This window comes from Equus przewalskii, chromosome 4, assembly GCF_037783145.1.
Source record: "Equus przewalskii isolate Varuska chromosome 4, EquPr2, whole genome shotgun sequence".
Taxonomy (NCBI): Eukaryota; Metazoa; Chordata; class Mammalia; order Perissodactyla; family Equidae; genus Equus; species Equus przewalskii.
Window position 1 is genome coordinate 37,650,026 of NC_091834.1, and position 15,628 is coordinate 37,665,653.

The following is a 15,628-nucleotide window of genomic DNA, read 5'->3' on the forward strand; positions in this document are numbered from 1 at the left end:
GTGGGCTAGTGTGACGGATTAGAATTCCCACATGCCCCGACCACCGAACCACAAAGGCAGCAACTACCATCGAGCACCAGGACTCCATTACAAGTTCTTTACAATATCATTTATCTCAATAGCCTTATGAGTGTATTACTGCTACCTATATACAATTTTTATTCCTCTTTTACAACAAAACTAAGGTGAAGAGGTTATCAGCCCAAAATCATGTAAGTAGTGGAGTCAGGATTTACGCTCAGGTGGTGTGACTCCATAGCTTTCAGTCTCAGCAACGATGGAATTCGGCTTCCCAGTAAATATTCAGGCAAAGTTTGTTCATCAGTATGGCCTGATGAAGTTATTTACAGACTGAATGAACCCAAATTATCAAGCGCTTTTTCCACTTTCTCTACAAGGAAGCAAATTCAATACACATAATTTGAAATTTAAGAACATTGAAAAATTAGGAAAATTATTTTATAAAACCAGAAGCTTTCTATGGGTGCAGGTGCTAGGGTTTTCTGCTCCAAAATTCTGATGCTTAAAATGTTGCATATTTGTTTCAGGTTTAACAATTAATCTCTGCTCGACTAGGATCCAAGAATTAATTTGCATGCTAATTCAAATTCTGTCCATAATATGTATAATTCTCCCTTTCCTCATTGTAGAGACCTATGCCTCGTATCTGTAAGGGATGGTGCAGATAAGTGATATTTTCTATTATTTGCAAACGTGTTGGTATACTTCCGAGAACCAACTCCTAGTGAAATGAAGTTATCAGATATTTTGCAGAAAAATTTGGACACTTGGGATTTTTATAAATTGTTTTCTGAATCTGCTTTATCATTTAAAATATAGGATTTATAGTGTGTCACCCACCACCTAAACATCCCCAAGTCTCATGTTGTTTGAATAAAAACTATAATGTGAATATTTTGCCTCTTCAGTTATTTTAATCAATTTCCCAGACACCTGTAGCAATAAAGTCCTTCTCAGAGTTAGCAATGAGCTTGTAAAGGATTATAAAGGATCAGAATTTTTCCATATTTGATGCTTCCCCCAAATTTTATTTCTGAGAGTACTTTTTCCTAGGGGTCCTGAAACAGAAGGAAGAAAGGATGCTAGCAGAGGGATCCTGATGGGGCAGGAACAGGCCCTTTTAGAGGAGTTCCCTGCCTGCCAGGAATCTGAGCAAAGGCAGTGACGAGAGTGGGTGGTAAGAAATGTTGGTTAGGGACCTGCTTTACGCAGTTCTTAAAAAGTACTATAAAATAAGAAATGTTGAACAATGCAGTGATAAGAATCACTTTTACATCACCCCAAATCACTTCTCCTGAAATCTTCATCTCCTTGATACTAATATCCAACATTTAAATAGTGTTTTAATACTTTACAAAGTACTTTCACATAATAGCCAAACTTTAATCTTGAAATTCATCCTTCTCTTGCCATCATTGGCTTTCCTAAGGCTCTGGTCTCATCTATTTCCAATGTTGATTCTCTCGTTTCCATTTTCCAGTCATTCTTCTTTGGCCATCTGTTTTTCCCTTTTTTGCAGTTTTAATTATTGACAATGATTTCTGAGTCTTCCCTGAGCTCTGATGTCATGTAATTGGCACAGAGTACACAGTTAAATAATTCTTGAAAAATGAATCAAATCGTCTGATAGAAACTTCCACTTGGAGGTCACAAGATCACTTCAAAGCCTGACACCAACTTAGGGTGTTGCCCTTACAATACGTCTCTTTCCTGACACGTCTGTTAATCATAAGGAGAACTAACATTTATTGAGTGATTATCATGCGTCAGCACTTTCCAGTATATTACCTATCTTTTACAACAATCCCATGAAATAGATGATTTAATAAAGAAACAGGCCCCAAAACACTGAGCAAGTGAAGGAATGGAGATGAGCCCAGGTTGTCTAACTCAAACCAGTGTCCCTCACATCACACCTCAGGCCCGTCAGCTTTAAGTGCCCTGCTAAGTCACTTAAACTCTCTCAATGCTGGCGTTTCCATCTGTCAAGGAGAGGCCCAAATGAGCCAGAAAAGAGAGAACGGAAATTGATGGGTAATTAGAGCAGAGCAAAAATGACTACAAGCTCAGTAAAATCAAAGATGAGAGATTTATAACTAAAAATATAAAACAGAGATTTTTGAAACTAAAGTCTTGATTTATCTCATTTGTTTGAAGCAAGTTCTGAAATAAGTACAAATGTTAACTTTTCCTGATTTTCTTTGGAATCTGAGTTTTCAGGACCTTTTCTCAGATTGTACGTAAAAGAATGTAAGAGACTTGGGGCTGGCCCCGTGGCCGAGTGGTTAAGTTCGCGCGCTCCGCAGCAGGTGGCCCAGTGTTTCGTTAGTTCGAATCCTGGGCGCGGACATGGCACTGCTCATCAGACCACGCTGGAGTGGCGTCCCACATGCCACAACTAGAAGAACCCATAACGAAGAATACACAACTATGTACCGGGGGGCTTTGCGGAGAAAAAGGAAGAAATAAAATCTTTAAAAAAAAAAAAAAAAAAAAAAGAATGTAAGAGACTTAAAGAAAGAAGCAACAGTCGATTCACACATTTCACTAAAAAATTTATTTTTGGAGCCCATAAATGGGCAAATTCCAAAACAGTAGCAATACAGAGTATTTAAGAACATTTTAATATTTCTTGCTACTCAACAGTCCACCTTTATTTTGCTTTCTATAAGCAAATACATTGGATTAAAGCAACAATACTCTTAACCCCAAGTTCAATGCCTGAGTACTTTCGATATCTATTTTGAGCACATAAAAAAGCAGAAGCAATTAATTTTCTTGAGCATTTTATTTCCATTCAGAGCTTAGCAATTACTTTAGCTTCACATTATTCTGTCACAAACGATAACCAAATGGCCTACCTAAGTAGCTAAAATCATAAACCTATTCTAAGCCAAGTCAATGATATGTATAAAGTTAATATAAAACAACAACTATATTGGTACACATTTGTTTTGGGCCCTACTAGAAATATGACAAAATAACAAGCTTTATTAAAGAATGAGGTCCTTAGGCAGAGGGAGAAGAGGAGTCATATCAAAAATTATTAGGAAAACTGTAGGTATAGAGAAATTGGCCTACGATTTTAACCAAACGGAAGGAGGAAAGGGGCATAGATCATCAGGGTTGATGACAGTTCAAGCAAATACATTTAGCGCTCCCTCACAAACCTGTGCAGTGCCTCAAGAGCTCAGCCTCAGGCTCCCCAGGCCTTCTGTTATTCTCCCACTAGGTTTCTTTATATGAGACATAAACCTACATTTATGGTAACAACAGAGTATTATACTGCTATTTAATCTGACAGCAAACAACAGAAAAAATTGTGAAGGCCAGACTGACTTCAGGCCATCTCAATACCCCTGAAAATAGGGGCAAAAAACGAACTGTTAAGCGATAGTATTCAAAGAGCACTGTATTATCTAACACAATTTAGAAAACAAGTAAAATTCAGTCATCTGCAATGGAAAAAGCCATAGTACTTGAAAATTAGGAATGTTTTGATGGTGATTTTTTACTGAAGTGGTACTCCAAGCCATTAAGTTGGAACAAATTCCAAACCCACACTTACTTGCATCACCTCAGTTTAATAATCCAATAAATGACAAAAAAGACAAACAATGAAAATAGCATTAAATAGCACAGCAGTTTTGTTTGGCTCCCTCTGGATAAAGTCTTCAGTTTTCCCATAGTTTTACCTAGAAATCCAGTTGTAGAATCAAACTCTGAATCCTATGAGAAGAAAAAGATAAAATGTAATAGATTTGAATATTCTACATATGCATATTTAAGTAACGGAATATATTGTTATTAGAATATATTTTTAATGGCATTTTTAGTATTTAATCAAATCAGGAGGCTGTTTATAATTTGGGTAATCAGCCTGATTACTCCATGCAAAACAGAGTAATTCTCTCAATGAATCAAAAGCTCTTTCATTATCCAATAAACATTTCTTTCAGCCCCACAGTAATTCAAAATCCCAAACTATTTAAGTCTTATTCCAATTATGTGGATTAAAGACATTAGCAAAAAAGGTAAGAAATCTGTCTACTATCATACAGGTTTTTTCCCACTTTTTCTGGGGGCATGGCTCTCCAAGGTCAAATGGTTGGTTGCTTCCCAGTACAGTAATTCATCCAAAATTTAATATGGGTAGCAGTACTTTTACTTTCCAGATGTTTTTATTTAGACAGCTGACTTTGAAGTACAATCATGCGCTGCATAATGTTGTTTTGGTCAATGACTGACCAGATGTGACCGTGGTCCCATGGGATTAGTACCATAGAGCCTGGGTGTGTAGCAGGATAGACCATCTAGGTTTGTGGAAGTGCACTCTATGATGTTCACACAGCTACCAAATTGCCTAACAACGTGCATGTCTCAGAACCTATCTGTTGTTAAGCAACACATGACTATATATAGTCTATTAAAACTTAAAAGAATACGATATAGAGGTGGTAAAGTGTGGCAAAGACTACAAATATGGACTGGGAAAAACTACCAAACTAAAATACAGTGGGAAAAGTCCTTAAGATGAGAGGACTTGGTACGGATTAGAAATACTGCACTTTCATAGAAATCTCAATATCCTGAGATGTACAGGCCCCAGGATAGCGACAGCCTCTGTATAGCTCAGGCTCAGTGTGGCTCAAAGACTTAAGATCTATCGTTCTTCACCACGGTGATGCATCCAAATCACCTGGGCTGTTTTTTTCAAAATTCATACACCAAGGTCCTTCCTCCCGAAATTCTGAATCAGTCTATTTAGAGTAAGAACCAGGCACAAATATTTTCAGAAGGTTCCCCAGGTGATTCTAACTCACAACCTTCCTAAGAACTGGCTTTCAATGCTGTATTCATTTTTGAACAGCACAATTTTAAACGCACGTGGAGAAATCAGAGAAGGTCTGGAGAAGTCAGACATCCAAAACAAACATGAAAGAATGGAAAGAGGCTCTAACAAGGAAAGGCACACGCTGCTGAGCTTGTTTAGACTAGAGAGAAAAGGCTTTGGGATATTACGCTCTTCAAATCTTATTGATTTGTTCAGAAGCGATCCTTAGGAGATCCAGTAAAAGAAACAGGTTTATGTTAAGTGAGAGACATTTGGTTGGTTGGATATAAAGCGCTTTTCCATTGCTTGGTAGTCTATATCTATTGAGATCTCTAAGAACCACAGAAGAGTCATTTGTCCTGAGTCTTCCACAGTGTTTCTAAACACAGGATTAACGATACATTGGCTTCCACTGCCTCCTCCTACTTATGTATGTTAAACAAGATGAAAAATGTAAAACTATGGCAAAAATAAACCTTACAGTTCTTCCAAACCAATTAGAAACAAATGGATAGGAATGCGAGACTTAAGATCTCTAGATCTGCTGCAAAATGAATGCAAGTTAAAATGATATTATTCCTAATTAACAGACTAAACTTGAGAATATTAGGTCAAATTTCTTAAAGTTAAAATCATAACCACTTACCATTTCAGCTAATAATTTATTCTGCTGTTTAACTTCATGGCCTATTTCAATGGAAAGCTATAAAAAAGAAAACATACACATTATTACTCATATAAAGTTATTTAAGTGTTATAAAGTAAAAATAACTCCATTCTAAGCATATATATTTTCTCAAATAAAACTGTATTCCAGAAATATAAAATATACTTTCTTCTTCTGATACTTTTCCCACCTAAATTAATGGAAAATTAATTTAGAATTTCTACTCCTTCCCAACTATGGATACTGTCTCCCTGCTCTTCATTTTGATTTCATCTTAATGTTCAATTCCATCTTTTAATTTTGGTACATACTTCTCTCTGGTTCTCTTATTCTTGTATGCTTTTTCTCTCTTTATATTATTCATACAACAGCATTTATCTGTATGTTTCCTTCTTTACATTTTAAAAGAGGTATACACGTACTCATATTATCAATTCAAATCCAGATATAAGTATTTAATATTTTCCTAATAAAATGTTACATTAGTTTGAATATATGCCTAAATTGATTATTTCTTTAGATTGTAAAAGTATTTTTCCTTTAAAATATGATAATAAATTGGAAAATAAATTTATAAGTTAGTGTCATCCACATCCTGGAGCTATGCAGAAAACAAGTTGAGCCTAAAAGAGATACTATAAGTTATTACGGCTGCTATTCAACCAAAACCTATCTAATATTTTACATGATAAATTCATCAAAGGCTGCCCTCCCAAGATATCTGAATAAACACAACCAACTACTGAAGATCTCGGCAAATCACTGCCAACACTACTCTCAACTTATTTTGTGTGGAAAGCATATGGGGTAATCTTGAGACAAAACCCTACTAGAATTCTATAGACCAGAATATGAGCTTTTACCCCAAATTTAACAATTCAGAGATAATAAAGCAAGTATAAAGCCAGATAGCCCCAATCACCCAACCGCTTTCTACAACTGTCATTCATGCCAAAGAAAAAAATTTCCAGGAAAAACCTTTCGTCTAACAAGCAGCCTAAATTATCAACACTGGAGTTTAAAACAATCTTTTAATTCTTAATTCCCTCTAAATGTTATATTTTCTAAATTATTAACATTATATAATATTTCTTAGTTCACAGATCAATTCCTTTTAATTTAGTATGACTTTGAAAACAATACTTTTTTCAGAATATAATGGTTTCCAGGCTGAATACATTTCTATTTTCCAAAAACTAATGAAATATCAATTAAATTTTTGTGACATGAGCTTCTAATGAATGCTGTGTAAGTGTATAGCATGTTTATTATAATGCAGAAGCTATCACATACACTGTTAATATCATTTTTAAAAAATTCCTTCATTTAATACATATTAACTCAATACCACTGATAAGGAATTACACTACGTGCTGTGAAGAATATAAAAATAAGTACAAAAATAGAAATCCCCACATTCTGGTAAAGAAATGATACATATGGTGTTATGCTCATAAGGAAAAAAATGTTACTTTTGATGTGGTAATCAGGTAAAAGTTGGAGGAGGGAAGGGGTGCAATGAAGTGGAGGCTTTCAGACTTCAGCCAATCTACAGAGCAAGAGGACGCCTAAGGCAAAGGGACAGCATGATCAAAGACAAGGGAGTGGGAAAGTGACAGGATGCTTAGGGCACATAGAGTACTCCAATTTGTCTGGCAGGAAGCATATACACATTCTGGAAGTGTATACACATGCCTGGAAGAGGTAAGGTCTGAAAAGCTGTGGACAATCTTTGAAAGACCTATATGATCAAGCTACAGAGTGTGAACTTTATTTCTTATATCATGGAAGGATGCTGAAGACTTCTGGGAGTGTAGGATGCAATTCAAAAATATTCTTAAAAGATGACTATGGGGGCCGGCCCGTGGCTGAGTGGTTAAGTTCATTAACTCTGCTTTGGCAGCCGGGGGTTTGCCAGTTCAGATCCAGGGCATAGACTTAGGCATCACCAATCAAGCCATGCTGTGGCAGGATCCCACATAGAATAACTAGAATGACTTACAACTAGGATATACAATTATGTACTGGGGCTTTGGGGAGAAAAAAAAAGAGAAAGATTGACAACAGATGTTAGCTCAGAGCCAATATTCCTCACCAAAAAAAAAAAAAAACGATGACTGTGGTGACAGGATGTAGCTCAGACCAGAAGATGCAAAAAATTAGGAAGAGATAGCTTAAGAGGCTTTCCTAATAGTTCACCTAAGAAAATCAGGGGATAGTATTAGAAGTATAAAAGTAGAAAGAGAAGCAGTAGAAAGAGAGAAGCACCAGACTCAGTGACTGACATGGGGTACAAAGACAGAAACATGCAAGACTGAGATTTATAGCTTAAGAGACTAGAAAAAGAAAAACTCAGGAGAAGAGCTGCCTGGGGTGGAAGATGGACTGCTCTGAGACATTACTACAGACAACATACCGCATTTCAGATTTAACCACAAACATCAGCTGGAGTTTAAAAACATAAGCAAATGCACCATATGTTTTGATTGGCCACATTTTCTAACTATCTACTCAAATCATGTCTAAACTTTGAGTGCACCTTGACCTCACCGAACTACACTATCTGGGTAACTGAATTTCTTAGTATGATGCCAATAAAAGTATATAGTTTCTAAGTACGCAATACATATGTAGACAAACAAACCAATTGAAAAGTATACACTATCTGTCATCTACTTACAGATTTTATAGCAGTTACTTTGCTTCTCAGACTCTCAGTGAGCCTCTCGTTCTCTTCTTCACAAGCACTATACCCGCTATTAGTGTAGCCATAGTTCCCATAGTTGCCAGGAGGTACTCCTTCACCTGCAACGTCAGAGTTACAAGCACAGTTGTAGCAAAAGCAAGCCACTTTTGAAACTCTGATAGGAAAGAACCAAAAAAGACCCCTGGATGGCGTCGCAGACCACATATGCTTCCAATGAATTTTAAAAATTAATACCAAATAGAGATCACAACAATTCTTTCTAATACCCTCTCTTAAGCAAATATGCAACTCATTTCAATACACATTTATTGATTGTTTATTGATTGCCCACAAGACACTAAAATAGGCACTGCTATACAAGGACATTCAGGACACATTCCCTGCTCCACAGAACTACACATGTGAAAAAAGATCTAAAAGCAGTAACAGCAACTACCCATTGAAGAAGCCTGGGTCTGAAGGGAAAGGGAGAAAAAGGAGACTCTAGCAGGAAGGAGCTCATGGCAGAGGGAGGCATCTGCCATGAGCTCTCTGGCATCTTTCCCTTAAACAAAGGAGAGCTGGAAAAACTTATGGAGAACATTAACTAAAAGTTATGAGGGGGATTCATCATCCTTCAACAAATATTTGAGAAACTACCATGTGTCAGATCCATTATCCTTTCTAGGTGCTACTTTCTAGAGCTTATCATCTAGTGAATAGCATTGAGAATGCAATAACACAGTCCTGGCCACTGCCTAATATAGTACTTGATATTTATCAGGTAGTCAAACAGGTGGAGTGAGCCTCGGACAATGAACACATATATAAACGTGCTGGGGGTTGGAGCGAGGAAAGCATAGATGAGGGTGTTATTTAACTACAATTTTTTTAAACAATTGATACCATCAATTTTCTCAGTAAAAGAAGAGAAAAGGCTGTTTTTTGAAGAATGGTGATCATTTGGACTAAACAATAAAGAGAATAATGGAGGAAAGTGCCTAGGACTACATAGGATTACCGGGGGATAAAATAATCTTGGCTGAGGCAGTACAGCGCAGTGGTTTCAGTCCTCCGGGACGTGTGATTTTCTTGCAGAAGAGCCCATCAGCCTGAGTTAGCCCATGAGAAGCTGGGTAGTTGGACTGATCAAGAGTTGGGGTTTTATAGCGCTGGGGCTGCAGAAGCACAGAGCCCCAAGAGGCTGAGATTGCTTGCCATGAGTGGTTGAAGATACGGATTATGGGGACAAGATAGAACAGGGATTGAAGCTGTTTCAATAGAGGCCTGAGCATACGGAGGAAAGGGATAATACAGAAACTAGAGGTCTCCACACACTCAGAGAGTAAATGGAGCGGCAGTGACAAAAGGGAAGGACAGGAAGTGGCAGTCAGCACTGGTACTTGAAGGATGGTGAAGGTGTCAAGACAGCACAAATCTCACTTTCTCTAAAAAGCAAAACTCTCTCCTTCGAGTTCTGATAGTGCTGGCTGTACAAGACACTAATATCACACACTAGACTACACTCCAAGGGCAGAAACTAAATTTGTTTCATTCATGGCTATATATCCCCCACAAACGTGTCCACACACACAGAGTAAGGCACACTCAATAAATACCTCTAACTAAATTATCAACGAAAAGAATCTGAATTCACTGATATTCACCTTTGAAGGTGCCTGCCTTTGTCAAGAATGAAATCATAAGCTTCTCTGAAAGCAGACAGTGTCTCATACTTCTACGTCCCGTTCCTAATGAGCGCTTTTTATGTAGCAGACACTTACACAATCTCCAACACCACAAAACCACAATAAAATGTTAAACAAGTGGGTTCCAAAGGAGAAAGCTGCATTCCCCAAATTTTCCCTCAACTGCTGACACACTATCCATAAAGCTCTCCAAATGTGCTATTATAAAAGTTAAGAACTCAAGTGACTAGGCATACTTTCCCCCATCAAACAATGAAACCAATCATTTAAAAACTGCATTCTCACTAACTAATCAATGATGCTCTGTACAAACTCTAGTAAAGACAAAAATTCTTAGAGAAAAGGAAAATGTCTTCTTATTTTATGTGACTAAGGTTCTGAATTTATAACATTCACCCAATAAGTAATTACCGACTGGTTGAATTCAATCACTTGACAACTTCACTAAGGAGTTCATTTCTAAATTAACGGCTACTCACTTCGTTCCCTTTGTTTTGTTCTTTTGCCTATCTTAATTTTAATTTTAGAGTTCTTCCATACTGCTGTATTTATTAGAAGTGAAATTCTCATTTTATTTATTGCCCAGAAATCTTCCAATGCACATTTCTTCTGTTAACGAGTTAATCTTCCCTCACGCCATCACTCATTCCCAATATAAAAAGAAAAAATCAAAAAGATGCTAGGAGTTGCTATTCCAAACTTAACTACTTCTTTTTGTGTGAATTACTGCTATGAAAAGTTGTAGGAAAGCTGGTGAGTGCCAAAGATCTCAAGTTTAAAATTCCAGGTTAATACACGCTGATACTTAAAAAAAAGCTCTGGTCACATCACCCCAATGTAAATGACAGCAACAGACACTGAAGTATTCACCTGGCCTGTCAACTACAGGGGAGCTTCAAAAAAAAAAGATTCTACCCTAGAGATTCTAATTGAATTAGTCTGGGCTGGGATCCAGGTATTAGTACCCTAAAAGCTCTCCAGGTGATTCTAATGTACAGTCAGTGCTGAGAACCACCACTTCTCAAGGCCCTTTCCCATAACGCTGCTGCACAAAAACATTCAAAGGGCCTATTGATGAGATCCAAACTCCCTTGCCTGGGACCCAAAGATCTCACAGCATGGTTCTGGTTCCATGTCTCTTACTTCAATCAAACCTACTTAATCATAAGCCCTTAAACACATCATTCATAATTCTAGTCCTACAATCTTTTTGCGGGCGAGGGGGGGGGGTCATCCTTCCAACTTGAACTTACCTCTCCCACCTTCTACTATTCAAGCTCTAGTTCAAGTTCCTATGTCTCCACAAAGTACACAGTGTTCTGCAATCCCCGAGACTTTCACTATCTGTAGAACTTATTTGGCATTTGGATGTAGAGCTACCACCTTGTACTATAATTTATCTTCGTACATGTTCCTGCTTCCCAACTAGACTGGAAGCTTTGGGGAGCACAAAGCGGGCCACAAACAACTGCAGACCTAGAGCTTACTCAAGCACACAATAAATGTTTGTTGTCATTAATAAGGATAAAAAGGAAAAACATTTAAGCATATAAAACTAAACTCGCTCAAGATTTTTTTTTCTACAATTTACCTGACCAACTTTCTATGATCCAAGTATTCATAAAAACTACATTTTTCAAAAGTTGTTTCTCACACTACAATTTATTAATCAATGTACAAGTCTAGAGTTACTGGCAACTTTCACTAACTTTAAATATTTTACACTTCTGAAAAACTTTTTTTCTTTTTCCATCTTAAACTGAAAAAGATAACATTATTGTTTTTCAAATATTTCGTATATTTTCTCAGGTATTCTGTATGCTGATTTAGCAGAGTTTTTTTCTTTTTTTAAAATCATCTCTTAATAGAGAGCCTCAGAACCAGAATATGCTGTTTTAATAGTGGTGTATTATAAGGGCCCATTAAAAGTCCTTGTGCGTAATTTATTCCTGCTGCTTGGTGAATCTACTTACTAAGCCAAAAGATCAAGAACAAATCCTAAATCACCAAGCATTACAACATTCTACTGCCTTAACAGTGGCATAAGGCTCAGACAAGAAATGTACTGGGTAAAATGACCTTTGACCTCGATGTTACATACCACAGTAAGAACACGTACATTTACCTTTGTAACTCACTGTCACCAGACTAACAGGATTATCGTTAGTGTGCTTCACTTGCAACACTCCCTTTTCAAATTTCGCTTCTGAAGAAACTAACATCCAAGGCCAGGAGACAAAGAGAACCGAAACTGGACTTCGGGGAACTCAGCAGTTTCCATATCACGGTTAGAGTCAATGACACTAAAAAAACTCTACCATTGAGTTAGCATCTGTACATACCCCACCCCCAGTCCTCCACCACTCTCTCTAAACCTACCATCCAAACTTGGGAATGAACCAAACTTAAGGAAACCCCTAGGATCTGGGAAAAATGGTGTGTTTCCACTTGGCAACGCCTCCAAAGACCCCTCCATACACCCGGCTTTCTGCCCCAGATTCCAGTGACACAAGTCCGGTCCGATTTCCTCCGGCGCCCCAGCGCCCAGCACGGCCGGTTCTAGGGCCCCCGACCTTCGAATCTCATCCCTCTTCTTACCCAGGCCTGCACGCCTCATCCTGCCAGAAGACGGAGGGAAAAGGCGGGTGGAGGGGTGGGTAGGAAGGGGCCAGGGGCCACCCGGACCACGTCTTCAGGACCAGGGCCCGGCAAAACACCAACTTCTTCCCCTAAAGCGCCACGACATCAGTGGAGTCTAAACATCGCGCCGACTGATGGCGTCACCCAGGCGCTTACTGGCGCCCTGTAAGGCGGCTTGAGTGGCATTCTGGGATATGTAGTTCGCTGCCGATGCAGGGAGTGGGCAGGGGCGTGGCGTCAACCTAGCTCTCCAGGAGCGGGCGGGGCTTCCGGAAGAGTGGTGAGCGCAATGGGGACCTGGGCTCGGGCGCTCGGTCCGATCTCAGCTGCTGGGCACGCTGCCCCTGGACCTTTCTCTCAGCTTGTCGTCTCAGGTTTAACTCAGTAGATCTACTCTTCCCAGACCATGAGAGGATGATTGAGCTATCTTTCCTGATTCCGCCTCTCACTTTCGTCTCACTCCCAGAGTCAGTTCAGGGCAAGTCAAAGAAAACTTTACTCAAGTTTCTGATCTCACACATGAGTGATCTGAGACCCACAGAAGGGAAGGAAGAGGGGAACCGATTTGTGCCAGCTCGCTCAGGTCCTTTAGAGTAGGACTCCTGCTCGGATTAAGCAGTCAATGAAAGGGATGGGATCTCTTCCGAGGCACTAAAGAGTTAGTTCCCTCTTACTGGATTGGTTGGTTGCATTTCTAGGAAGAACTAAGGCTTATTAGTTGTTAAGGGACAGAAGGGCCCTTAAACTCTCTCCCACTTAGCCCTTTTCAGTTTACACAAAGCTTACCTGAAATACTATTTACACATGGCAATGTGTCAATTTTAGGGTTTAAAAGCTTGTTGGCAGGGGGAAAGTGGTACTGGAATCCGGGTTATTCCCAGAATTTCATTTTATCACAGATGGTTTATCATGAGAATTAAAGAAATAACGGTTTAAAAAAATCAGATATACAGTAGATGCTGAAACACTGGGAGTTTGCGGTTTTGTCGTTGCTGCTGTATGACAGTGGAATAACTCCATACTAGAGATTTCTTAAAACGCAGTCTCTGATCATTGTGTTCCCTCATCGTTTCCTAATATGAACGTTGACTATAGTAGTGGCAGATAAGTCTGCCTTAAAGTTGTTTTTGTAAAATACACACGAAAACAACTTTTAATTAAATTTGTTAACCTGGGAAATAAGCTTAATCCAATAGCATTTTGAGAGAAAAACAGTCTCGTAAAAATGAAACCATCCTTCTCTAAAAGCAATGGAATTAAATGAAGATTGCATCAGGGACATTTTTGCAAACAAGCACAGAAGGTTCAATAAGAGAAATGATGGTAAGGCTTCCCTTTTAATTTACAATCTGTGACAGTCCCTTCTTTTGTAAAAAGTACACACATTCTATAATCAAAACATAGAAAAATAATCTTAAGAAAGACTTTCTCATATAAATGTAATTTAAAAAAAATTCTAATGATAAATTTGCCAAAACAGACCATTTAAATTACATACGTACTTATCCTCTTCCAAACTACTTCGCTTAGGGGCCCGCCCCGTGGCTGAGTGGTTAAGTTGGCGTGCTCCACGGCGGGTGGCCCAGGGTTTGTGGGTTCGAATCCTGAGCACGGACATGCCACCGCTCATTGAACCATGCTGGGGCAGTGTCCCACATGCCACAACTAGAAGGACCCACAACTGGGAATACACAACTATGTACCTGGGGGCTTTGGGGAGAAAAAGGAAAAAAAAATAAAAATCTAAACTACTTCCCTTACATGGTAGGGAGATAGAAGAATAAAATATAGTTAAAAGGAAAAAAATAAAGTAATAAAGTGTACCAAGAATATAACTCAACAGGCAAAACTGGTTTATATTGAGCTTGTGACCTAAAAACCCAAATAGTTGTTTATTGCTACTGTTGCCAGTCTCAAATTAGGATGATCTCATCTGAGATTTCCATTCAAAATATGAGGTGGAAAAAAATGGTTTTAATACACAGAATAATTATTAAACGTGACCACAGTTGACGTAGAGACTAGAGAGATTTCTTTTCATTTTTGTTATTTTCTATTTTTCTTTTCGTTTAAAAATTAAAACCCCTGAGGATGGCCCGGTGGCGCAGCAGTTAAGTGCGCATGTTCCGATTTGACGGCCCGGGTTCGCTGGTTCAGATCCCAGGTGTGGACATGGCACCACTTGTCAAGCCATGGTGTGGTGGGCGTCCCACATATAAAGTGGAGGAAGATGGGAACGGATGTGAGCTCAGGGCCAGTCCTCCTTGGCAAAAAGAGGAGGATTGGCAGCAGTTAGCTCAGGGCTAATCTTCCTCAAAAAAAAAAATTAATTAAATTAAAATCCCTAACTCTTCTTACTGATTGAAGACCAGTAAAATTCTTGTAGATGAATAACAGAATTTTTCTCTATTTTCATAGGATAATCTCCTAGAAAACATCTAATCTTTGGGAGTCTCCAGGAAATGAACGACCAAAAACGACCTAAAATAAGTATTCCTTGTAGTAATTACAGAAGCAACAATATGAGCAGGAAATGTCTGAATCTGGATGCAAAATTTGAAACTTTCTTTTTCCTGTTTGTCTGCTTCCTGCCCATTAATCCTGCCTCTTCCTGACCAAATTCTAGGGCCAATCCAAGGGAAAACAGCACACCAAGCTCTTAAAACTGGCTAAATAAACGTTAGCAAATTTTCCTCTCATGAAACACATTCCGTGTATTAAGCTTCGTGTTTGAACTTTAAGAAAATGTAAACTAAAATCAAATAGCTCTTGACTTACAAACAGGCTATGGAACGAAAGTTAGTTTGTAAGTAAGTTATTTGGCACTTATAACACCTTTCTCCTAAAGAGTGAAATGATGGTAAAGTTCCCAACGCAGCCCAGAAAAAGCATGGTCGTTGTGGCTCCTGTGGTGGCCAAAGTCTATGTAACCCATAGCACAGCTGAAATACTGTATATTTTCAATGAAAACCAGTAGAAAAAAATAATTTTGTAATTCTCATGATAAAATGAAGCAATATCATTAAAGAAGAAATAGAATTTTTAGAAGTTATTTGGTTATTCTTGTTTGG

At 38.4% G+C, this 15,628-nt stretch overlaps 1 protein-coding gene across 1 annotated transcript; it reads right to left on the reverse strand.

Annotated features, from left to right (window-relative positions):
• Positions 1–2,559: 2,559 nt before the first annotated feature.
• On the reverse strand, positions 2,560–12,746 carry BET1 (Bet1 golgi vesicular membrane trafficking protein). The gene is made up of 4 exons (XM_008508936.2): positions 12,516–12,746; positions 8,203–8,327; positions 5,502–5,558; positions 2,560–3,750 (listed from the first exon to the last, which is right to left on the reverse strand). The coding sequence occupies exons 1-4, from the start codon at positions 12,532–12,534 to the stop codon at positions 3,595–3,597; spliced, it is 357 nt and encodes a 118-aa protein (XP_008507158.1). The 5' UTR covers positions 12,535–12,746; the 3' UTR covers positions 2,560–3,594.
• Positions 12,747–15,628: the final 2,882 nt, after the last annotated feature.